The sequence below is a fragment of the Muscardinus avellanarius genome (genome assembly GCF_963383645.1).
Source record: "Muscardinus avellanarius genome assembly, chromosome: 1".
NCBI lineage: Eukaryota > Metazoa > Chordata > Mammalia > Rodentia > Gliridae > Muscardinus > Muscardinus avellanarius.
This window is the reverse complement of record NC_137786.1, coordinates 233,911,260-233,938,384: the sequence shown is the minus strand read 5'-3', so window position 1 is coordinate 233,938,384 and position 27,125 is coordinate 233,911,260. Positions and strand designations below refer to the sequence as shown.

At 41.2% G+C, this 27,125-nt stretch overlaps 1 protein-coding gene across 1 annotated transcript in view; it reads right to left on the bottom strand.

Annotated features, from left to right (window-relative positions):
• The window catches only part of KDM2A (lysine demethylase 2A), a gene marked incomplete at both ends in the record, with an annotated part of 133,694 nt that overhangs the window by 34,846 nt on the left and 71,723 nt on the right, over positions 1–27,125 (bottom strand). Inside the window, 7 exons of the mRNA XM_080695001.1 lie at positions 1,133–1,259; positions 9,894–10,009; positions 11,808–11,961; positions 13,929–14,022; positions 14,356–14,462; positions 16,537–16,715; positions 25,435–25,481. Coding sequence (XP_080551127.1) covers positions 1,133–1,259; positions 9,894–10,009; positions 11,808–11,961; positions 13,929–14,022; positions 14,356–14,462; positions 16,537–16,715; positions 25,435–25,481 — 824 coding nt within the window. The remainder of the gene's footprint in view (positions 1–1,132; positions 1,260–9,893; positions 10,010–11,807; positions 11,962–13,928; positions 14,023–14,355; positions 14,463–16,536; positions 16,716–25,434; positions 25,482–27,125) is intronic.

Here is a 27,125-nt window from a genome sequence, read left to right as displayed (position 1 = left end):
GAGCTATACCCCCAGCCCTATTTTTTATTCTTTATTTTGAAACTGGGTCTCACTGAGTATCAAAGAGCCTCACTAAATAGCTGACGTTGTCCATGAACCATGATCCTCCTGTCTCGGCCTCCCAATCCATTTTATTTTAATTTTGAAACAGGGTCTTGCTAAATTACTACGAGCTGGCCTAGAACCTGTGATCCTCATGTCTCTGTTAAGTACTGGGATTATAGGAGTAAGCCACCATGTCTAGCTGGAAAAGTTGTTTAGACGATTAATCCTAATTTTCATTATACTTTAAAAAAAATTTTTTTTGGTGGTGCTGGGGGTGAAACCCAGAGGCTTTCTACCTCCAGGCTATACTACCAGACCTATTTTTTATATTTTATTTGGAAACAGGGTCTCACTAAGTTGCCGAGAGCCTAAGTAGCTGAGGCTGGCTTCGAACCTGCGTGATCCTCCTGTCTCAGCCTCCCAAGTACAGGGATTACAAGCGTGCACCACCACGCTCGGCTAGTTTTCATTATACTAAAAGACCATACTAGCCGGGCATGGTGGCACACGTTTGTAATTCCTGTACTTGGGGAGGATCGCGCAGCTTCGAAGGCTGGCTTAAGAGACCCTATTTCCAAATAAAATACAAAATAGGTCTGAGAGTGTAGTCCAGAGGTAGAAGGCCCCTGGGTTCCATCCCCAGTACCACCAAAATAAATAAATAAATAAATAAATAAATAAATAACCAACCAACCAACCATACTCAGCTGGGCGTGGTGGCACACACTTGTAATCCCAGTACTTGGGAGGCTGAGACAAGATTACCTGGTTTTGAAATCAGGTTCTGCTACGTAGTGAGGCTCCCCAGTACCACCACCCACACACACATGCCCTATGTGTAATAAAACGTATTAGACAATTGATCTCAAGGAACAAAGTACTAACAATTCAAACAAAGATCAGATCCAAAGTATGTCACTTAGTGTAGTAATTCCTATTAGGATATCTAGTGTTCAATTCCAAGAATAAATTTGTTACGTCCACATATGTAAGTAAACAACAAAACATAAAACATAATTACTGAGCAATAGCCTACTGAATATTCTTGGGCTAAAGGTTCTGAAAGTTCATGCAGGCAGATACTCACCCATGCTGAGGGATTCTTTCTGAAATTCCTTAGTTAGGTGGGAGCGGTTGGTTATACAGTACACATAGCGCTCCAGCACGTACCAGCACATCTCATAATAGAAAGGATAGCGGAACTTATTTGGAACCTAGATAGGAACAGAATAATGAGGAAAGCAAGGCAAGGACAATTTTAAAGAAACGGTGAGACAAACCAGATCACTGCAACGATTAACTCAAGAAAAACTCTTGCCGGTAAACCTGCAAAATCAAGTTGGCATTTGAAACAAAAATTCAAGTCAGTTCATCAACATAGAAAATACTGGTCTTGGGAAAAATATCACACAAAGGTGTTTGGGAAGCCAGGCGTGGTGGCGCATACATGTAATCCCAGTACTTGGGAGGCTAAGACAGGAGGATCACAGGTTCGAGGACAGCCTCAGCGAGTAGTGACTCATCAACCTAGTGGGACCTTGTTTCCAAATAAAAATAAAATAGATCTGAGTGTGTGGCTTGGAGGTAGAATGCCCCTGGGTCCCATCCACAGAACCAAACAACAACAATAAAGGCATTTGGGAAGACCACTCAGAACCACCTGGATGTTGAGTGGCAAAGTATCAGGAAGAAATTTTTCGTTTGGGGTCAGAGAATAAAAAAGTAAGACAGAACATAATTTAAAAAAACAAAAACTGTTAGAGTCCTTAGGGAACAAAGGTGTGCCGGGTACTCTTGCTTTAATCATAGTTTTACTCTGGACCAGGAGGCTACGAAAGAGAATCTAATAGGAAAACAGGACATAAGATGTAGCTGTGTGGTCTTATTAAGTCATTACATACATGAAGGCATAACTTGAGACGCATTCTAAAACCTTGTCCAGTTAGAGGAAAAAGACAGTATTTCCCCCAGTATCAACTCTCAGCTTGCCTGTCTATGCTTTGTAGCTTCCCAAGGTGGTATGTTCACAAACAGATTAATTCTTCATTGTGGTCTGCCTAATTAGCAATATTTCTAGTTTTCTTTCCATTCTTTTTCAAAAGTAGGAAGTTTTCTCCCTGTTCTTCTCTAAAGAGCATTTAAAAAATTATTTCAGCTGAATAATAATACAAGGAAGCTGGGCATGGTGGTGCACTTGTAATCCCAGCATTTGGGAGGCTGAGACAGGAGGATTTTGGTTCGCAGCCAGGCTCAGCTACTTAGTGAGGTCCTTTTCAACTCAGAGAGGCCCTCTTTCAAAAATAAAGAATAAGCCGGGCGTGGTGGCGCACACTTGTAATCCCCACGCTTAGGAGGCTGAAACAGGAGGATCTCACAGGTTTGAAGCCAGCCTCAGCTACTTAGTGAGGCTCTCAGCAACTTAGTGAGACCCTGTCTCCAAATAAAGTATAAAATAGGTCTGAGAGTATAGCCCGGAGGTAGAAAGCCTCTGGGTTCTACCCCCAGTACCACAAAAAAAAAAAAAAAAAAAGAATAAGCCAGGCGTGGTGGCGCATGCTTGTAATCCCAGCATTTGGGAGGCTGAGATCAGAGGATGGCAGTTCATGAACAGCCTCAGCTAATTAGTGAGGCTCTGCAATTTAGTGAGACTCTGTTTCAAAATAAATAATAATTTAAAAAATGGGGGGGCAGAAGTTGTAGCTCAGAGGTCAAATACCCCTGGGTCCCATCCCCAGAACTACAAAAAAATAAAAATAAAAAAAAGCTGGGCATGGTGGCGCACACTTGTAATCCCTGCGCCCGGAAGGCGGAGACAGGAGGATCGCGCAGGTTCGAAGCCAGCCTCTCTGGTTTAAGAGACTCTATTTCCAAATAAAAATATAAAAATAGGTCTATTTCCAAATAAAAATATAAAAATAGGGTAGCCTGGGGGTAGAAGGGTTCTATCCCCATTACCACAAAAAGACAGAGGGCTAGGAGTATAGCTTGGAGGTAGAATGCCAGTGATTTCCATCCCCAGTACTGCAAAACAAAGCAAAGCAAAACAAAACCCAAAAATCTTTTTACCAGGTCTTAGGGCATTAATGTGGGATGAAATCATTTTTTCACTGCAAGGCAGGCAAGGCATGTACTTTTCATGCTTAACCCCAATTAGCTTTACTTACTTTTCTGAACACAGAGTCATTCTACCTCTGAGCTACAACCCCTGCTCTATTTTTTTTTTTTTTTTTTGGTGGTCTCACTAAGTTGCTGAGAGCCTCACTCAGTAGCTGAGGCTGGCTTCAAACCTTTGTAATCTTCCTGTCTCAGCCTCCCAAGCGCTGGGATTACAAGCGTGTGCCACCATGCTTAGCATCCTGCCCTATTTTTTATATTTTATTTCGAAACAGGGTCTCACTAAATTGTGAAGGGCCTCACTAAGTAGCTGAGGCTGACCATGAGGCCAAATCCTCCTGTCTCAGCCTCCTAAGTGCTTGGATTATAAGCATGCACCACCACATCCAGTTTACTTTTGTTTTTTGTTTTTGTTTTTTGTTGGCACTGGGGATTAAACCCAGAGACATTCTACCTCCAAGTTACACCCCCAACCCAATTTTATTTCTTATTTGAAAACAAGGTCTCATAGGTTACCGAGAGCCTTGCTAAGCTGCCAAGCTGGCTTTTGAACCTGCAATCGTCTTGTCTCAGGCTCCTGAGTATTGGGATTACAGGTGTGTGCCACCACATCTGGCCCCAATTACTTTTAAAAGGCATTACAGGCCAGGTGTGATGGCACATGCTTGTAATCCCAGCATTTCGGAGGCTGAGACCGGAGGATTGTGGTTCACGGACAGCCTCAGCTACTTAGTGAGGCACTCTGCAACTCAGTAAGACCCGGTTTTAAAATAAAGAATAAAAATAGGGCAGGAGGTGTAGCTCAGAGGTTGAATGTCCCTGGGTTCCATCCCCAGACCTGCAAAAAAAAAAAAAAAAAAAATCATATACTACACACCATGACTAGGTAGGGTTCATCCCAGGAATGCAAGGCTGGTTCAACAAATGAATATCAATCCATGTAATTCATCATATAAACAGAATCAAAGACAAAAATCACATGATCATTTCAATAGATGCTGAAAAAGCATTTGGTAAAATCCAGCATCCATTTATGATAAAAAAACACTGCAGAGAATTATCTCAACATCATAAAGGCAATCTACAATACGTCCACTGCCAACATCATATTAAATGGGGAAAAACTTCAAGAATTCCCCCTAAAAATAGAAACAAGACAAGGATGTCCATTATCACCACTTCTCTTCAATACAGTACTTGAGACTCTAGCCAGAGCAATAAGGCAAGAAAAGGAAATCAAAGGAGTACAAATAGGGAAAGAAGAACTCAAACTTTCACTATTTGCAGATGACACGATACTCTATTTAGAAAACCCAACAAACTCAACCAAAAGGCTCATAGAACTGATCAGCAAATTCAGCAAAGTGTCTGGATACTAAATCAATCTCAAAAAATCAGAAGCTTTTCTGTACACCAACCATAAATCCACTGAAAAAGAAATTCAGAAAACACTCCCACTCAGGATCTCCCACAAAAAAATAAAATACTTAGGAATAAATTTAACCAAGGATGTAAAAGATCTCTACAAAGAAAATTATAAAACACTGAAAAAAGAAATCGAAGAAGATCTTAGAAGTTGGAACACTCTTCCATGTTCATGGATTGGCAAACTAAATATCATTAAAGTGGCCATCCTTCCAAAAGTGATCTACAAATTTAACTCAATGCCCATTAAATTACCAATATCATTCCTCACAGACATAGAAAAATCAGTCCTTAAATTTATTTGGAATAACAGAAAGCCCAGAATAGCCAAAGTAGTTCTCAGCTACAAAAACCATGCAGGAGGAATCACAATACCTGACTTTATACTACAAAGCCACTGTAATAGAAACAGCATGGTACTGGCACAAAAACAGATACATAGACCAATGGAGCAGAATAGAAGACCCAGAAACAAGTTCACATACTTTCAGCCATTTGATTTTTGACAAAGGGGCCAAAAACATACACTGGAAAAAAGATAGCCTGTTCAACAAATGGTGTTGGCAAAACTGGTTAACCATATGCAGAAAATTGGAAATTAATCCCACTTTCTCGCCCTGCACAAGAGTCAATTCAAGATGGATCAAAGACTTGGAAATCAAACCAGAGACCTTGAAGCTCCTTGAAGAGGGCAGAGGTCCAACACTGCAACACAGGTTAACACACAGGTTAGGCACAGATAAACACTTTCTCAACAAGACCCCAAAGGCACAACAAACTAAAAGGTGAATCAATACGTGGGATTGCATGAAACTGAAGAGCTTCTGTTCAGCAAAGGAAACTGTCAAGAACCCCAATCGAGAGTCAACAGAATGGGAGAAGATTTTCACCACCTACTCCTCCAATAGAGGACTAATATCTAGAATATACAGAGAAATCAAGAAACTCAACAATAAAAAAAAAATACGATAAAAAAGAAGAAATTCAAATGGCCAATAATTGTATGAAAAAATGCTCAACATCATTGGCACTCAGAGAGATGAAAATCAAAACTACCCTGAGATTTCACCTAACTCCAACTAGAATGGCAATCATTCAAAACACAAACAACAGATGCTGGCGAGGATGTGGAGAAGTGGGAACTCTAAGACATTGTTGGTGGGATTGTAAATTAGTGCAAACACTTTGGAAAACAGTATGGAGAATCCTCAGAAGAATGGGAACAAATCTACCATTTGATCCAGCAATACCACTTCTGGGTATCTACCCAAAAGAAAGGAAACCAAACTACCAAACTAATGCATGTGTATCTATGTTCATAGCTGCACCATTCACCATAGCCAAACTATGGAATCAGCCAAGATGTCCATCAACAGATGGATTACAAAACTGTGAAATATGTACACAATGGAATTTTACCATAAAAAAAAAAACTAAATTACATCATTTTCAGGGAAATGGAGGGAACTGGAGGACATTATGCTAAGCAAGATTAGTCAGTCACAAAAAATAAGAAATTAGATGCTTTTCCTAATATGTGAAAGCTAAGGAGAAATGGGTCATAGGAGGAACTCTAGATGAAAAAGGAAATCCTGTAGAGGAGCAAACAAGACAACCTAAATGAGGGGATGGAAGGGGGAAAGAAGGAAATTCTCTAAAGCACACAATGTACTTAAAACATATCGAAGTCAACCACTAAGCCAAGCATGGGAAGGAGGGATGGGGAGGGAATGGAGTGGGAATTGGGTAGGGGCTATATGGGCGATGTGTACATGTATGTCCACACACAAGTGTTTTATCCCAGTATGATGTATGAATATAATGCACCAATAAAAAATTAAAAAAATAGAGGCCTTTAATAACTTGAAAAAAAATAAAATAAAAATATATAAATAAATGCATTACAGGCCAGGTGTGGTGGCACACACTTACAGTCCCAGCATTTGGGAGGCTGAGAAAGGAGGATCAGGGTTCACAGACAGCCTCAGGTACTTAGTGAGGCCCTTTACAACTCAGCGAGACCTTGTTTCAAAATAAAGAATAAAAAATCGGGGCAGGGGTGTAGCCTTGGTTCTATCCCCAGCATGGCAGAAGAAAAAAAAAAAAAAGCATTATAGTCAGACCTCGAATCTGAGTTGCTTACATTTCATATTTTTCCCCTTTGGTACTGGGGAGATTGAACCTATGGGCATTCTACCTCTGAGCTACATACACCCTCAACCCTGGTTTAGTTCTCTAAAACAGGGTCTCACTACTTGCTGAAGCTGTCCTAGAACCTGCCATCCTCTTATCTCAACCTCCAAAGTACTGGGATTAAAGGTGTGCACCATCAAGCCTGGCTCTTTTTGATTTTTTGAAACAGGGTCTTGCTTAGATGTATTTTTTTTTCTTCCCTGAAATCAAAACAATGAAGTTCAGGATAAGTATAGTCATCTTTAGCCACACAAAAGGGATTGTGAGGCATGGTGGAGAACACATATAATCCCACTCCTTGGTAGGCTGAGACAGAAAAATCTAAAGGCCAGAAAAATCTCGAAAAAATTTAAAGGCCCTCCAAGAACAGCCCCAGCCAGTAGTGAGATTCTCATCAACCTAGCAAGACCTCTTTTCAAACTAAAAAGAAAATAGGGCTGAGCCCTATTCAGTACTGGGGATGGAACCCAGAGGCATTCTGCCTCTGAGCTATATCCCCAGCCCTAGTTTTTTATTCTTTAGTTTGAAACAGGGTCTCACTGAGTTGCAAAGGGCCTAGTAGCTGAGGCTGTCCATGAACCGTGATCCTCCTGTCTCAGCCTCCCGAATGCTGGGATTACAAGCCTGTACCACCACACCTGGCTTATTCTTTATTTTGAAACAGGATCTCACTGACTTGCAAAGGGCCCAAGTAGCTGAGGCTGGCCACGAAGCACTATCCTCCTGGCTCAGCCTCCCAAATGCTGGGATTATAAGTGTGTTACACTATGCCTAGCCTTATTCTTCTTATTTTTTTTTCCGGCTTTTTTTTTGAAATAGGATCTCACTAAGTTGTGGATGGCCTCATTAAGTAGCTGAGGCTGACTGCCAACCTGCGGTCCTCCTCCTGTCTTGACCTCCCAAATACTGGAATTATAACATGTTACTAAGCCTGGCTCTCCTTAATTTTTAGTTTGAAACAGGGTCTCACTAGATTGCTGAGAGATCTCACTATGTTGTTGAGGCTGGCCTTGAGCCAGCAACCCTCCTGCCTCAGCTTCCCAAGTACTAAGATTATAAATGTGCACCACCATGCCCAGCTCTGAAAATCAGTTTTTAGAATATGTGTGTAGTACTGGGGATTAAACCCAGGAGACATTCTATGTCTGAGCTACACTCTCACTCATATTTTACTTCTCATTTTGAAACAAGGTCTTATTAAGTTGCTAAAGGCCTTTAAGTGTGCGCCACCATGCCCGGCTTATTTTAATGTGGTAACCCCCCCCCTTGCAAAAAAAAAAAAAAAGAGCTAGAGATTTAGCTTAGGGGTAGAATATCCCTGGGTTCAATCCCCAGTACAAAAAAAAAAAAAAAAAAAAAAAAAAGTAATAGTTCTCAGATACAGAATGTTCCTGAGTACAGATCCCAATATTAGAAAACAAAACAAAATCCTGCTTCTAACTGGGCATGGTGACGCAAGCTCCTAATCCTGGTGCTTCTGGAGGCTGAGACAGGAGGATCACAGGTTGAAAGCCAGCCTCGGCAACTCAGTGAGACCTTGTTTCCAAATAATAAACTAAAAGGGGCTGAGGATGTAGCTTGGAGGTAGAAAGCCCCTGGGTTCAATCCTCAGTAACTAACACACACACACACACACACACACACACACACACACACACACACACACACACTTTTTTCTTCCTTTCTTATTTCTACTAATAGAAAATCCTTGAAACTCCAATAATAATATCAATTTTGCGTAAAAGGTGAAATGTAGATAAAAAATTTAAATTATTTTGAAACAGATACCATGTTAACTGCCCATATTAACAGTAAATAAATCCATGACAATCTCATAAAAGTTCTGAATTTCTTTGCTAATTGCTATTTTCAAAATTTGAGGACTTTGTGTGTGTGTATATGTGTGTGTGTGGTACTGGGGGTGGAACCCAGAGGCTTTCTACCTCCGGGCTATGCTCCCAGACCTATTTTATATTTTATTTGGAAACAGGTTCTCACTAAGTAGCTGAGGCCGGCTTCGAACCTGCGCGATCCTCCTGTCTCAGCCTCCGAAGCGCGGGGATTACAAGCGTGCGCCACCACGCCCGGCTCAAAATTTTAGTACTTTTAAACCTACCAAAAAGTTTTAATAAAAGTGTCATGAACAGTTCTATATCCTACACTTGCTGTCTCTACTCATACATACTGTTATTATTTTGCTGAAATTGTGAACATCATAACTTCCAAAAAAATCTAGTTAGGGTCAATATCATTATATGTAATTCAGCCAGGGTTATTATATGTTACCAACCAAGGTTCTTTCTGGTAAAAAGTAAATCCCTGATGGGCGTGGTGGTGTACCCTGTAATCCCAGTACTTCTAAGGCTGAGACAAGAGGATTACAGATTTGAGGACAGTCTCAGACTCTCATCAACCTAGAGAGACTCTTTAAAAAAAAAAAAAAAAAAAGGAAAGAAAAGAAAGATCCAGGTGTGGTGGTACATGCTTGTAATCACAGTACTTAGGAGCCCGAGACAGGTATATCACAGGTTCCCGTCCAGCCTCAGTTACTTAGTGAGGCCCTCTGCAACTGTGTAAGACCCTGTTTCACAATAAAGAATAAAAAATAGAGCTGAGGGTGTAACTTGGAAGTAGAATGCCCTTGGGTTCCATCCTCAGTTCTGGGGAAAAACAAAACAAAACAAAACAGGGCTGGGGGTGTAGCACAGAGGTAGAATGCCCCTGGATTCAATCTCCAGCACCACACACAAAAAAAAGTTAAAAGTTTCCAAAAGCAAATAGGTGTTGATCCTATTAAAATTTTTATTTTTCTATATTCCCAATTTTATCAACATTGCAGTTAAACCCAAAGAATTGAGGTTTTGACAAACTACCCATTGATTTTTTGTAACATCTGTTTATGTGGGGTAAACATCTTAACATAATTGCTACATAAAATTACCCATTAATGGAGGAGCTACATTCGAATATGTATAAAGAATGAATGTAGTATGATCAACCTGGACGCTCATTGTTGGGAGGGGGGAAAGAAGTGGGGGAGAAAGAGGGCACCAAGCACAGTCTGAATGTATGCCATTTTCAATATGATCCACATAAAAATTTAAAAAATTACTTACCCGTGTCCGATCTTCAATGTTGTATATCTTTAACTGCATGGGGATGTTGAAGCTATGCAAAAAATTGCCTCCGAACACTAAGGTGTCTGTAGGAGTATACACAGCATGGATCCAGCCTAGAAGGAAAGGGAACGGAGGCAGAAGCTGAAGGGACACACTGCAGTGCGGCTTTCTCTAACAGTGCTACTATGGCTCCTTCCTAGATCACACTGTTTTCTGTCTGATCCAAGCTCTTAGAGATTGGTCAAGTTAATCTCTCAAAGCTTCAATTTCCTCTACAAAACCAAGATGAATTATACTCATGTAGTTGTTGGTGAGCATTAAATGAGAATGTGTGCAAGGAACTTTGAGACACAATTATGCTATGCTGGCCAAACTGGTTCTGAACTTGTACACTCAAGCAATCCTTCCACCTCAGCTTCCAGAGTAGCTGTGACTAGAAGGCATGTGCCACCATGCCCAGTATGCACGTGCACATGCACCGTGTATGTGTTTGTTTTACTGGGGATCAAACCCCAGAGCCTTGCACGTGATAGGCAAAGCGCTCTACCACTGAGCTAAACTCAGTTCAAGAAACTTTTTGTTTTTTGTGGTACTGGGGATGGAACCCAGAGGCATTTGACCTCCGAGCTACACCTCTGGCCCTATTTTTTATTCTTTATTTTTGAAACCGGGTCTCACTGAGTTGCAGAGGGCCTCACTAAGTAGCTGAGGCTGTCCACAAACCGTGATCCTCCGGTCTCAGCCTCCCAAATGCTGGGATTATAAGCGTGCGCCACCACGCCCGGCTTCAAGAAACTTTTGATAAAGTTGCAGGATTCTTATCAACCTAGTTAGACATTATTTTAATTAATTAATTAATTAAATTTTTTGGCAGGACTGGGGATGGAAACCAGGGGGCATTCTACCACTGACCTACACCCCCAGCTCTATTTTTTATCTTTTATTCTGAAGCAGGGTCTGAGTTGCAAAGGGCCTCACTGTGTAGCTGAGGCTGTCCACGAATCCGGATCCTCCTGTCTCAGCCTCCCAAATGCTGGGATCACAAGCATGCACCACCATGCCCATTTGAGACCTTATTTTAAAACAAAATAAAAAATAGGACTGTGGGGTGTAGCTTGGAGGTAGAATGCCCATGTTCAATCCCTAGTAACTAACTAGCGCGAGTGCACGCGCACACGCACACACACACACACACACACACACACACATTTAATAAATGCTGCTATCATTTACTGGAGTACCAACTATGAACCAGCTCGGTACAAGATAGTTTAAATATATCCTCATAATAACAAAAAACTCATAGAAACATTTATTTATTTTGGTACTGGAGACTGAATCCAGATCCAGATAGGCCTTATATCTCTGGACTATAACCCCAGCCCTTTTAATTTTTTTGTTTTGAAACTGGGTCTTGCTAAGTTGCTAGAGGTCTCACTAAGCAGCTGAGGCTAGCCTCAGATCTGTGATCCTCCTGTCTCAGCTTCCCAAGTACTGAGATTACAGGCATGTGTCATCACACCTAGCTTCACTGCCTTTAATTTTTTTTTTTTTTTTTTGTACTGGGGATGGAACCTAGGTTCCATCTACCTCCAGGATACACTCCCAGACCTATTTTTATATTTATTTGGAAACAGGGTCTCACTAAGTTGCTGAGAACCTCACTAAGTAGCCGAGGCTGACTTTGAACCTGAGCGATCCTCCTGTCTCAGCCTCCCAAGTACTGGGATTACAAGCGTGTGCCACTACACCTGGCCCCCTTTGAAATTAAAAGTATCAATTCTGTAATGACAAGAAAGGACACCACTGTCTGCTATCCATCCCAGCATCATAGCCATTTCCAGCTGTAATCCACCAGTTCCTTTACTTTAAAAAAGGAAGTAGATAAACCCCCACCCCCATCTTGCTTACCTGAGGGAATGACGAAGGTATAGCCCTGCTTGAGCTCAATGCGCTGGCAATCTGACACCCGGTCACCCAGAAAGATGTCTCCCTGTTTCCCTGACAGCAGCCAATTCTCGTACAGCTCCAGGTTGTGGGCTGTAGGGGGGATGAGCCAGAAGACCTGTGAGTTAAAAAACTCCAGTCTGTTAACAGCCATTGACATGACCCAGTCGTCTCCCTCAACTGATAAACAGGTACCAAGTTAAGACCACCAGGCAGACAGACTAGAAATTCTCCCAGCTTAGAAAACTTCATTATTTGGAAAACTCTAAGAACCCAAGGAAATAGATCTTTCTTGCCATGCACTTGATCAAATGGCATTAGGACTACTGTGGAGTATGACTGTAGAACCTAAAACCCATCCAGGACTCAAGAGAAGAAAGGGCGTCCAGCTCATTACCTAGGCAAGTCCCTTATGATCCTCTGGCTGTCTGGTCTCTAAAATCCTCAGTAGCATGGTTTTGGGTACAACAGCATCAAGAGAATGGCCTGCGCTGGGCATGGTGGTTCATGCTTGTAATCCCAATACTTGGGAGGTTGAGACAGGAGGATCACAGGTTCATGGCCAGCCTCATCTATTTAGTAAAGTCCTCCACAACTTAGTGAGACACTTTTTCAAAGTAAAAAATAAGCTGGGTATGATGACACACATTTGTAATCCTAGTATTTGGGAGGCTGATACAGGAGGATCACAGGTTTGAGGACAGTCTCAGGAAGTAGTGAGACTCTCAAGCAACTTAGTGAAATCCTGTTTCAAACTAAAAATAAAATAGGACGAGGCTGGCCTGGGGTTGCTTTGTTTCAAAGTAGAAACAAAGGCCAAGATGACAAAACTTGAGATAGATCTAAGGTAAAAAATAAAGGGAGTGTGGTGGCACATGCGTGTAATCCTAGCAATTAGGGAAGCTAAGGAAGAAGAGTATCACAAGTTCAAGGCCAGCCTCAACAACTTATCTAAAAAAAAAAAAAAGTGCTGGCGCACACTTGTGATCCCACCATTCGGGAGGCTGAGACCAGAGGATCGTGGGGTGTGAACAGCCTCAGCTACTTAGTGAGGCCCTCTGCAACTTAGATCCTGTTTCAAAATAAAGAATAAAAATTAGGGTAGGGAGTATAGCTCAGAGGCTGAATGCTCCTGGGTTCCCTCCCCAGAAGATAGGTCTGGGGAGCCAGGCCTGGTGGTGTGCTCCTGTAATCTCAGTACTTGGGAGTACTAAGATAGGAGGATCACAGGTTCAAGGACAGCCTCAGCAGCACCCTAGAGAGACTCCTTTTCAAAGGAAAAAATAAAATCAGGATGGGGATGTAGCTCAGAGGTAAAATTCCCCTGAACCACACACACACAAAGAGGGGTGGAATGTAGCTCGGTGGTGAAGTTCTTGCTAAGGATTTGTGAAGTCCTCGATTCAATCCCCAGAACTAAAGAAAAAAAATCTTTTGGATTTGGAGGTACAGTTGTATCTCATATTAAAAAGCATTACCTGCTTTCAATCCAGTTCTACCTTTTCTCATAAGCACATTAACTTCTAGGAGGGGAAAATGACTAATATAAACTTTTGGCAGTAATTCTAGATTTCTATTCTCATATAATATTCAGAAATACTCTGACAAGGTGAAATATAATTGTTTATGAATGAAGATACTCTTTCAAAATCCATTTACACCCTCACACAGGACTTAAAGGTTTCCTTTGACCACATTTCAGACCAATGTCTCCACATAGGGAAAAGTTGGTTTGAAATTCAGAACTACACTTACAAGTACAGAAATTATGCTGTCCTCCTAAAGTCACCTTCTTGGCTTCATTTGGAGAATTCTGCCATGGTAGTCTTTTCTGCACATTATCTTTTCTGCACATTATACCTACATACTATGCCAATATTGGTATAATGATAGTGGACTAGATAAATATTAAAATTCATACTCAACACTAGCCACAAAGGTCAACTTAATATACAATTCTCTCCAGATAAGAATGGTGGCAATATCCTAATAGTCATTCTGAGGGTCTATTAAACATGCATGAACTGAAGCCAAGTCATTATAAGCAGCTACAGACTCAACTCCCACAACTACAATCGATCGTACCTTTCCCCCTTGGTGAATGTGATACCAAACAGAGGTACCACCAAAGTCCACATGGAAGTCAGTATAGCAGCCTCGAACACTCATTAGACAGTACCTGCCCCAAAGAAAAGCAGCAGCATTAGTGCACTGATGGAAAAAGAAGACCCACCCACCCATCAAAATGCCAGGCTTTCCTCTGGATACTCCCTCTACCTTCCATCTAATTGGCTCCTAGCAGGTGAAAGGAATACAACTTCAAGTCATCAAGGGCCTAAAGGATCCTGCTGTGGTATTATCACTCTTCCTTTGGAACTGTAAAGTCTATTCTTAAACAATTCATCTTTTTGATGATTTAGTACACAGTGACGCTTGACACAGAGGAACTATTCCTTGTTACTACTCTAGCCTCTCAGAGCACATTGAGAAAAATGCAAGAGAAAGCACTTACTTTTGGACTTTGGGGTACTGCATCTCCAGGATAGCATTTGTTGATTCAGTCTGGCTTTCCTTCAAATGTCGCGGCCACATGTTGTCTACCCAGTCAATGAAGTCCACCTTTAAAGAAGAGACGGAGACACTCAGGCTCCATGGGGTGGCGGTTAGGCTTTCACAGTCAAGGAAAAGACAATTCTCTTAAACAGATGCCAAGGACAATTTAATTATAATTAAATAAACTTATCTGAGCCAGAGCCAGGAGTGGTAGTGCACACTTGCCTCAGCTACTTAGCGAGGCCCTTCACAACTCAGTGAGACCCTGTTTCAAAAATAATATAGAAGACTAAAAAATAGGGCTAGGGGTGTAACTCTAAGGTACAATGCCCTGGGCTCCATCCCCAGTACTACAAAACAAACAATCAATCAATCAGTCTGAGCGGATGTGGTAGTGCACGCTTGTAATCCCAGTACTTGGGAGGCGGAGACAGGAGGATCTCACAGGTTCGAAGCCAGCCTCAGCTACTTAGTGAGACCCTGTTTCCAAATAAAATATAAAACAGGCCTGAAAGTATAGCCCAGAGGTAGAAAGCCCTTGAGTTCCATCCCTAGTATCACCAAAAAATCAAAAAACAAAAACACCTCATGGTCTTCCATTAACTAATTCCCCGTCACCAAATAAATGTACACATTGTATTTCTCTCTTCTCTTTTTATTCTTTTTTGTGGTAATGGAGATTACCCAGGGCATTCTCTCTCTGAGCTACATCCCCAGCCCTATTTTTCATTATGAAACAGGGTCTCACTAAGTTGCAGAGGACTGAACCATCCCCACCTTTCCTTTTCTTCTTTTTTTTCCTTTTTGTTATGGTGTTACAGATTGGTCTCAGGTGCATGCTAGGCAAGTGCTCAACACTGAACTATATACCCCCAGCCCATCTGTTGCCAGTTTCTTTCAGTTACTGCTGGAATAACAGAAAAAAATGATCACTCTCTTCTTACCCAAACTCTACTTGATGCTAGCTCCTACAATAGTTTTATAAAAGTTATATGACTTGCCGGGCATGGTGGCACACGCTTGTAATCCCTGCACTTGGGAGGCAGAGATAGGATCACGCAGGTTGGAAGCCAGCTGTGCGTGCTGGCTTAGGAGACCCTACACCTGCTGAGGGTGTAGTATGAAGGTAGAATGCCTCTGGGTTCAATCCCCAGTACCACCAAAAACAAAAAAAAAGAAGAAAAAAAAAAAAGAAAAAAATATCCAGGCACATTCAAAAAGTAAAACCATCCCTTTTTAACTAAACTAGGTGTGGTAGTGCACGCTTGTAATTCCAGCATTTGGGAGGCTGAAACAGAAGGATCGTGATTCATGGTCAACCTCAGCTATTTAGTGGGGTCCTTTTCAACTCAGTGAGACCTTGTTTCAATATAAAGAATAAAAAATAGAATGGGGAGGCGGGTAGTTTGGAGGTAGAATGCCCCTGGATTCAATCCCCAATACTGAAAAAAAAAATTAACTTACCCTAAAGATGGGCTACCTGTCTTACTGTTAGGTGCCTACCAGATCTTCCTCTAGCAGCCATCTCACAAAACACCCACCTGGCTCTACGCCAGCTTTCACCTAAGCTACTCAGCAAGTATAACCTACAGGACCAAAATTTGTTATGCAAACTTCCCACCAAAAGAAGAGTGAATTTTAAGATTCCTCTCTATTACATGAAAAGGTCAATGTTCCTAAATTAAGTTATCAGTGATGCAAATCAGTATGTCCCTGCCTTATATACAATTAAGTGATTCTGGAAAATAACCTAAAAATAGCAGTTAATCTTATCAAAGAATCTTTTTCACATTCACCATATTTTGTCTGTTGGTCTGCCTATTTATCTATTATATATTTTGTGGTATTGGGGATAGAACCCAGGGGTATTCTACCTCTGAGCTACACCCCCAGCCCTATTTTTTATTCTTTAGTTTGAAAAAAGGTCTCACTGAGTTGCAAAGGGGCTCACTAAGTAGCTGAGGCTGTCCTTGAACCACAATCCTCCGGTCTCAGCCTCCCAAATGCTGAGATTACAAGTGTGTACCAACACGCCCGGCCTCGGCTTAAGTTTGATATATGCAAAAAGTTATAAATTTTCCCAATACAAAAACAACCATTCTGGTGACAATGACAATATGAAGAAAATGATTAGACTAACCGTGGAAGGCCTCTGCACCATGTTCTCCAGTCTGGTGTGGCTGAACTCTAGGCTAATGACATTGTAGAGTTTCTCTCGTTCCTCCTCTGGGGTCTCATAGTAGCGTGTCCACTGAGCCATAGTCATTTCAATGCCTTTTTGTGTGTTCACATCCATGACATCCACCATCCTACGACTCCCTGCCAGGAAAGATGTACAAATTATCTCTACTGAACCACTAGTATCCATAGACGGATTACAAATATAAAGCACAAGAAGAAGAAAACAAACTATCCTTTATTATTTAGGGTATTCATTAATAGACCAAGGAAAGAGTTCTCACTTGAGATGAAAAATCATAACCAAATCACAGAGGGAAAAAAAAGACAACAAGTAAGATTAAAAGTAATGATCATGCCATGCCATGCCCTTTGGCATTTTATTAAATCATCATTTGTGTGTGTGGGGGGGGGGTACTGAGGATTAACCCAGGGGCATTCTATCTTTAAGCTACACCCCCATCCTGATTTCTTATTCTTTTATTTTGAAACAAGGTCTCACTAAGTTGCGGAAGGAATCACTAAGTAGCTGGGACTGGCCTCAAACCTGTGATCCTCCTGTCTCAGCCTCTTAAGTACTGGGATTACAAGTGTGTGCCACCACACCCGGCTTAATCTGTCAATCAAATCAACCAACCAATCTATCATCTATTTATGGTACTAGGGATTGAATCCACAGGCACTTTACAGCTATATCCCTACCTCTGGTTTGTTTATTATTGTTATTATTATTATTATTGTTATTGTTATTATTATTAATTTTGGTGGCACTGGGGATGAAACCCTTCTACCTCCGGGCTACACTCCCAGACCTATTTTTTAATATTTTTTATTTGGAAATAGGGTCTCTTAAGCCAGCGAGGCTGGCTTCGAACCTGCACAATCCTCCTGTCTCCGCCTCCCAAGCACGGGGATTACAAGTGTGGGCCATCACACCCAACCTTATTTTTATAATTAAACATGGTCTAAGTTACTGAGACTGGCCTCAAACATGCAGTCTTCCTGTCTCAGCTCTCAAATACTGGAATTAGCCGGGTGTGGTGGCACACATGCTTGTAATCCCCGCCCTTGGGAGGCTGAGATAGGAGGATCCCGCAGGTTCAAAGCCAGCCTCTGCTACTTAGTGAGGCTCTCAGCACCTTAGCAAGACCCTGTTTCCAAATAAAAATAAGATGTAAAATAAGTCTGGGAGTGTAGCCCAGAGGTAGAAGTCTCTGGGTTCCATATCCAGTACCACCAAAAAAAAAAAAAAAAAAAAAAAAAAAAAAAAAAAAAAAACCTGGGATTATAGGAGTATGCCACTGTACCTGGCTTAATATTTTATTCTCGTTTAATCCTAAACATTCCAATGATAAGTACTAATATCCTGTGTGTGTGTGTGTGTATGTGTGTGTGTGTGTGTGTGGTACTGGGGGTAGAACCCAGGGGCTTTTCTACCTCCAGGCTATACTCCCAGATCTATTTTATACTTTATTTGGAAAGAGGGTCTCACTATGTTGCTGAGAGCCTCACTCAGTAGCTGAGGCTGGCTTCTAACCTGTGCGATGCTCCTGTCTCAGCCTCCCACATGCTGGGATTACAAGTGTGCGCCACCACGCCCGGCTTATTATCCATTTTATATATGAGAAAATAGATGTCAGATAAGTTGCAAAAGAAACAATAAGAACCTGGGCAGTATACAGTCTCTTACCCATTGAGTTATAATGCTTTGATGTGGCTGAAAATTGACCTAATCTATCCCACATTTGAATAAAGGATTCATTTGAATATTTCTGTTTCCTTTTTTCAACCCTCAAACCTGCCAATAATTATTTCTAAAATAACGCCCCTTTTTCATTCATTTCACAAATATTTACAATCTGATAAAGACACCAAGATGGATATAGACGTCTGAACTCTCCATCAACTAGATCCACCACCACAAAATGCAATGTACCAAATGAACCTACTCTAAATATTCTGGAAGAAAAAATGAATGCCATGAGATACCACTTCACACTCATTAGAATAGCCACAATTTAAAAAAAAGGAAAGTAAGTGCTAGCAAGGATGCAGAGAAATCAGACTCATCATACTTGCTGGTGAGGATGTAAAAGGGTACAGCCATTGGGAAAGGTTTGACAGTTTCTCAATAAATTAATAAGAAACAACACATAATCCAACATTTCCACCCGATGGAATTAAAAAGAGGTGATCAAAAACATGTCAACAAATATTCCTAAGAGCTATATTTACAATAGCTAAAAGGTTAAAATAACTAAAATATTACTGAGTGTGGTGGCATAACCCCAGTGCTTACGAGGCTGAGATGGGAGGATCTCAGGTTCTCAGTCAGCCTCTGCAACTCAGTGAGATTCTTATCAACCTAGTAAGACCCTGTTTCACAACAAAAAATTAAAAGGGCTGGGGGTGTAGCTTGAAGGTAGAATGCCTTGGGTTCAATCTCTAGTACTACAAAAAACTGAACCAAAACAAAACAAAAATATTCTCAAATGTATATCACTAAGCACTAAAATGAATAAACAAAATGTGGTCAATTCATGTAATAAAAAATTTAGCCACAGGGGCCCAGATGTAGCTCAGCGGCACTCTGGGTTTGATCCCCAGAGAAAGGAAAGAAAGAAAAGGAAGGAAAGAAAGAAAGGAAGGAGGGAAATACTTAGCCATAAAAAGAGATGAAGCAGCTGGGCATTGTGGCACATACCTATAGTCCTGATACTTGGGAGGCTGAGGCAGAAGGATCACAGGTTCAAAGCCAGCTTCAACAACTGGAGACCCTATTTCAAAATAAAAAGGGCTGGGAGTATAGCTTGGAGGTAGAATGCCCTCAGGGTTCACTCCCCAGTAGAGAAGGGAGGCAGGAAAGGAATCTAAAAGGAAACTGGTGACTCAGTAAGACTTTAATTTGTAGAACTCAGAAATTCAAACACTACATCCAGGAGTCTACCTTCTTTTTTCTATTTTTTTTTTGGGGGGGGGTACTGGGGTTCCTGGAAGCCCTTCTACCTCCGGGCTACACTCCCAGACCTATGTTTACATTTGTATTTGGGAACAGGGTCTCCTAAGCCAGCGCACGCGGCTGGCTTCGAACCTGCACGATTCTCCTGTCTCTGCCTCCCAAGCGCAGGGATTACAAGCGTGCGCCACCACGACCGGCTTTTCTATTTTTTTTTAATTGTAAAATATACAAAACATAAATTTGCTTTTCCCCCACCCTAGTGCTAAGCATCAAACCCTGGGCCTTGTTATACATGCTAGACAAGCACTCTGCCACTGAGTTACATACATAGCCCCAGTAAAGTTTAGTATCTTAATCATTTTTACACGTATAACTCAATAATATAAATATATCGGCAATGTTGTGCCATCATTGCTATACCTTCACTGTTTTTTGTTTATTGTGGTACTTGGGATGGAATCCAGGGGCACGCTACCTCTGAATTACTCTCCCAGCCTTATTTTTTATTCTTCATTTTGAAAAAGGGTCTCATTGAGTTGCAGAGGACCTTAGCTCTTCCTGTCTCAGTCTCCTAAGTACTGGGAATACAAACATGCCCTGCTTCCTTCAACTCTTTTCATCCTATAAAACTGAAAATTCTGTAACCACTAAACAAAAACTCCCATTCCTCCTATCTCCTGGCAGCTACCATTCTACTTCCTATCTCTATAATTTTCACTACTCTACTTCATGAAAACAGAATCATAGTATTTGTCTTTTTGTGACTGGCTCATTTCTTTTAGTCTAAGTTTTTGAGATACATATAAGTTTGAGCTGGTGCCACAATTTCCTTTCTCCTTTTTTTTTGGGGGGGGGTGGTACTGAGAATTGAACCCGGGGGAACTCTACCTCCAAACTACACCCCAACCTATTTTTTTAAATTTGGAAACAGGGTCTAAGTTGCAGAGCATCTCACTAAGTAGCTGAGGCTGGAGGCAAACCTATAATCCTCCTGTCTCAACCTCCTAATTACTGGGATTACAAGCATTTGCCACCACACCTAGCTTCCCTTCCTTTTAAGGAGTGAATAATATTTCATCATATGAACATAAACTGATGTAGACCCTGTTTAATTATAAAAATAAGGCTGGGCGTGGTGGCGCACGCTTGTAATCCCCGCGCTTGGGAGGCGGAGACAGGAGGATCACGCAGGTTCGAAGCCAGCCTCTCTGGCTTAAGAGACCCTTTTTCCAAATTTAAAAATAGGTCTGGGAGTGTAGCCCGGAGGTAGAAGGGCTTCCAGAAACCCCAGTACTTAAAAGGGGGGGGGAGCTATGGATATAGATCAATGGTAGAGCAGTCCTAGGTTCAATCTCCAGTACCCCCAAAATAAACACTAGTAGTAGGAACACTAGTCAGTCATGGTGTTCTATATACAGGTGTACAAATACCTCTTCAAGATTATTTTCATGTTTTTGGTATATACCCCAAAGTGGAATTGCTTGATCATACGGCAATTCTATTTTAAATTTTTTGTAGAACTACCATACTGTTTTCTACAGGGGCTGTACAATTTTACATTCCCACTAACAATAACTCCCGTCTTTCTTTCCTTCCTCCCTCCCTCCCTTTATGTGTGTGCGTGCGCACACGCGCATGTCACTGGGGATTGAACCCAGGGGCATTCTAACCTCTGAGCTACATCTTCAGTCCTATTTTAATTTTTTACTTATTTACTTACTTATTGCAATACTGGGAATGGAACCCAGGGGCATTCTACCTCCAAGCTATACCACCTGCCCTATTTTTTATTCTTTATTTTGAAACCGGGTCTCACTGAGTTGCAGAGGGCCTCACTAAGTAGCTGAGGCTGTCCGCGAACCGTGACCCTCCTATCTCAGCCCCCCAAATGCTGGGATTATAAGCATGTGCCACCACATCCAGCTTTTTAATTTTTTATTTTGAAACAGGGTCTCATTAAGTGGTGGAGGGCCTCTTAAGTTGTGGGGTTGACTGCAAATCTGCCATCCTTCTCTCGGTCTCCCAGTGTGCGACACCATGTCCCGCTTCCTTTTTTTTTTTTTTTTTTTTTTTTTTTTTTTTTACAGTGCCCATCTTAATGAACATGTGGTGGAATCTCATTATAGTTTTCTTTCTTTCTCTTTTGTGGTGCCAGGAGTCAAACACAGGGCTTTGTGCATGCTTAGCAGCACTCTACCAGTGAGCTACATTCTCTAGACCCTCACTGTAGTTTTGACTTGCATTTCCCCTAAAGATAGTACTAGTAGCCGGCAACTTTTCATTTGTTTATGGGCCGTTTATGTATTTTCTCTGAAGAAATGTCTCTTGAAATTCTTTATTTGGGGGGGGTGGCACTGGGCATTGAACTAGAGCTATACTTCTAGTCCTTTTTATCTTTATTTTTTAAATTTTGAGGCAGAGTCTCATTAAGTTGCCCAGGCTGGTCTTAAATTTGCAATCCTATCTCAGCCTCCCAAGTACTGGGATTATAGATGGGTACTACCACACACTGCTTCAAGTTTTCTTTCTTTCTTTTTTTAAACGTTGAGCCCTAGTTATTGTATACTGGGGATATTAACCTCTTATAAGATTTGATGTACAAACATTTTCTCCCATTCTATAAGTTAATGTCTTTGATATACAAATTAAAATTTAAAAATTAGTCCAATTTATTTATTCACTTATTTATTTTTGTGGTACTGGGGGTGGAACCCAGGGGCTTTTTACCTCCAGGATAAACTCCCAGACCTATTTTATATTTTACTTGGAAACAGAGTCTCACTAAGTTGCTGAGAGCCTAAGTAGCTTAGGCTGGCTTTGCGCGATCCTCCTGTCTCAGCCTCCCAAGTACTTGCATTACAAGTGTGTGCCACCATGCTCGGCCATCCAATTAGTCCAATTTATTTATTGCTTTCATTTGCTTATGTACCTGGTGTCTAAGAAACCACTGCCAAATCCAGTATTGTGAAGTCTTTGTACTGGGTTTTCTTTTAAGAGTTCTTTTTTTTTTTTTTTTGGTGGTACTGGGGTTCCTGGAAGCCCTTCTCCCTCCGGGCTACACTCCCAGACCTATTTTATATTTTTTTATTTGGAAACAGGGTCTCTTAAGCCAGCGAGGATGGCTCCGAACCAGCGCGATCCTCCTGTCTCTGCCTCCCAAGCGCGGGGATTACAAGCATGCGCCACCACGCCTGGCTTTCTAAGAGTTCTTAAGTATTAGAGATAAAAGGTTTTAGTTTTAGGTTTTACATTTGATCTTTATTCTGTCTTATGATAATTTTTTGTATATGTTAAACAGATTTCTTTTGCATGTACATAGCCAATTTTTCCACCCATCATTTGTTGAAAACACTGTAGCCCCCTCCCCCCACTGAATGGTCTTGGTACTCTTATCCAGAATTATCTGACCATATATGAATGTTTACTTCTGAGCTCTACACAACTGGTCTATATGTCTATCCTTATACCAGTACCTCATTATTTGATTACTATAGCTACACTCCCAGACACCTATTTTTTATATTTTTATTTGGAAACCGGGTCTCTTAAGCCAGTGAGGCTGGCTTCAAACCTGCGCGATCCTCCTGTCTCCACCTCCCAAGCGCGGGGATTACAAGCGTGCGCCACCACGCCTGGCTCTCCTTAGGCTTTTAATCTGCTTTTTGCTGCTGTAAAATAACACCTGAGAGTGGACAATTTATAAGGAAGAGAAATGTAGTGACTCGCAGTTCTAGAGGCTGGGAAGTCCATCATTAACGTGCTAGTATCTGGCAAAGGGTGTTTTGTCATCACACAGCAAAAGGGAAGAGGGTGAGAAAAAACAAGAGAGAACTATTGAACCTGCGCTTTGTTGTTGTTCAGTTGTGGTGGTGGTAATGGGAACGAAGCTTAGGGACATTCTACCTCTGAGCTATACCTCCACCCCTATTTATTATTTTATTTTTTTGTTGCCACTGGTGATTGAAGAACTTAGAGGCATTCTACTTACATCCAAGCTATGTCCCCAGCCCTTTTTATCTTATTATTTGGAAACAGGGTCCCACCAAGTTGCTGAGAGCCTCACTAAGTAGCTGAGGCTGGCTTCATATTTGGGAGAGCCTCCAAAGCACTGGGATTACAAGCGTGCGCCACCACGCCCGGCGCTCTAGTCTTTATTTTTAAAACAGGGTCTCACTGAGTTGCAAAGGACCTCACTAAGTAGCTGAAATTGTCTGTGAACCACAATCCTCCTGTCTCAGCCTCCCCAATGCTGGGATTACAAGTGTGCACTACCACGCCTGTTTCTAAATCTGTATTTTTAACAAGTTATTATAGACAATTCTCATATAGATCATTTGTGGACTACAAACCATAAGAATGTCTAACCAACCGAGAAAAGCTACGGTTATCTATTATCACATGGATCCAGGGAATTACTGTTCTGGAGGTCCATTAAGAAAAGATGTGAAATGGACTTGTAAGGATTTAAGTAGGTTGTCTGAGGCCTCCTGAGACAGTACTGCTTTTGAAGAGTGGAAAAGTATTTTAATTATTCAACAGATTTACTGAGCACTTATAACGCTCCAGGAGCTGTGCTAGGTACTAGGATACCGGGTGATAGGCAGATGGCTAGAATTTAACACTGAACAGTGAAAGGATGAATAATACAAGAATCCAAGAACTTTTTTCTACCTGGTCTGTGACTTTCACCTTTTAAGAGGAAAGAGTCTTATTAAAGACTTTATGCCACTTTACTGCCTTACTGTAAATAGGAGAGTTACTCTTAAATATACCAGGGTGTCTTAGGGCCACAATGAACATCAATTATCTGTAGAAAACTAAGTTGAACCTTTACTATCCCCAGGAAGTTTTCTTCTTTATTAGATAGCAGTGGTGGAACCCAGGGGCTTTCTACCTCTGGTGCTATACTCCCATACCTATTTTATACTTTATTTGGAAACGGGGTCTCACTAAGTAGCTGAGACTGGCTTCGAACCTGTGTGATCCTGTCTCAGCCTCCCCAGCACGGGGATTACAAGCGTGCGCCACCACTCCCAGCTCGTCTCCTAAATCTTGAATATAATAAAATATAAACTAAATTTCAGATACACTTTAACCAGTACTGATGGAGGGAAAAAAAACTGGGGAAGGTACTGGGGTCTGAACCCAGCGGCATTCTACCTTTGAACTTCATCCCCAGGCCTTTTTGTTCTGAAACCAGTCTTGCTAAATTGCAAGAGGCTGGCCTCCAACTTTCAATTCTCCTATCTCAGCTGCCAAAGTACTGGGATTATAAACATGCACTACCACTCCTTAGAGATAAACTGAAATTTTTAATGTATCTACTTCATTAAGAAGTTTCATGTTTTAGATAAGGTACTAACTATAACACTGGTAAGAATTACCTGGAAATGACTCTAAGCTTTTAGGATAAGCAAAGAGAATCACAGAGATCAATGAAGCTTCTTTCTTGGCTCAGAGGTATAAGTTTTCAGTTTTCTGAGTAGGTTGCCCTGGAAGGCAGGCCCCTTATGGAGAGAGGGAAGGATGCACAGTGATAAAGATGACAGGCAGAGCCAGGCGTGATGGCAGACCCCTATAATTCCAGTACTTGGGAGGCTGAGACAGGAGGATGGCAGGTTTGAAGCCAGCCTCAGAAACTTAGCAAAACCCTGTTTCAAAATAAAAAATTATAAAGAACAAAAGAGTAGAAATTCAAAGGGCCTGTGCCTGATAAGTATTATATAGCACAACTTTTGTAACTCCTTTTGAAAACCTTTCAGTTACTAATAAAATAAAATTTTCTAATTAAGTATATACCTCAATATTTCTATGCTTTAAATCTCAGTCAAAGATTTAGGACTCATTCCTGTATTTTAAATCTTTGTCTCAAAGAACGGAGGCCAAAAGCTTGCTACTTACCCACACACATTTTGACATCATTCACAGTGAAGTCTGGATCTGGCATCCTATGAAACAAACACCAGTAAATGTAAATGGAAAGCACAACTTTTCTAGTCTTTTTTTTTTTTTTTTTAAACTGAGGATTGGACCCAAGGGCATTTTACCACCTTTTAATTATTTATTTTTATTTTTATTTTTTACAGTACTGGAGACAGAACCCAGAAGCATTCTGTCTTCAAGTTACACCCCCAGCCCTATCAGCCCTAATTTTTATTCTTTATTTTGAAACAGGGCCTCACTGAGTTGCAAAGGGCCTCACTAAGTAGCTGAGGCTGTCCATGAACCTGGATCCTCCTGTCACATCCTCCCAAATGCTGGGATTGCAAGTGTGCACCACCACACATGGCATACCGCCTTTTTATTTTAAAACAGGGTCTCTCACTAGGTTGCTGAATCTTGCTAAGTTGCTGAGGCTGTCCTCAAAGCTGTGATCCTCCAGTGTCAGCCTCCCAAGAATAGGATGACAGGTGTGTGCCACCTCATTTGGCACTATTCATTCATTTTTTACTTTTTTTTTTCTTTCTTATACTATTTATCCTTAAAGTACTGAGCATTCCTTATTCAGACACATCAATCTTCACATTTAGGTTATATATATATATATATATATATATATATATATATATATATATATATATATATATATATATATATATATATATATATATATATATATATGGGGGGCAATACCTAGGATGGAACCAAGAAGCATTGTACCTCTGAGCTACACCCCAGCTTGATTTTTTAATCTTTTTTTTTTTTTGGTGTGGGGGGGTGGTACTGGGGTTCCTGGAAGCCCTTCTACCTCTGGGCTATACTCCCAAACCTATTTTATATTTTTTGAAACAGGGTCTCTCAAACCAGCGCGGCTGGCTACAAACCTGTGCGAACCTCCTGTCTCTGCCTCCCAAGCACGGGGATTACAAGCGTGTGCCACCACGCCTGGCTTTATTCTTTATTTTGAAACAGGGTCTCACTGAGTTGCAAAGGGACTCATTAAGTAGCTGAAGCTTGCCGGAAATCACAATCCTCCTGTCTACACCTCCCGAATGCTGGGATTACAAGCATGCGCACCACTCCCAGACTTCAAAATATTTTTAATATAAATGGTTATGTATTTATATACACATAGAAAAATACAATAAAATGAGGGCCGGGCGTGGTGGTGCACCCTTGTAATCCCCGCGCTTGGGAGGCGGAGACAGGAGGATCGCGCAGGTTCGAAGCCAGCCGCGCTGGTGTTAGAGACCCTGTTTCTAAAACATAAAATAGGTCTGGGAGTGTAGCCCGGAGGTATAAGAGCTTCCAGGAACCCCAATACCACACACAAAAAAAGAAGAATAATTACCTAAGGATGGCATTTTTTAAACTTATCTATACTTTGCCATTTACTTGTCTGAATCATTTGTGTAACAAAGGAAAACAAGCTTTTAAAAATAAGTAGGAGGAAAAAAGAAAAAAATTAAGTGGGAAATAATTTTATTTATTTGTTTGTTTCTTTGTTTATTTTGGTGGTGCTGGGATTCCTGGAAACCCTTCTACCACCGGGCTATACTCTCAGACCTATTTTGTACTTTTTTTTAAAATTTGGAAACAGGGTCTCTTAAGCCAGTGCACTGGCTTCGAACTTGTGCGATCCTCCTCTCTCA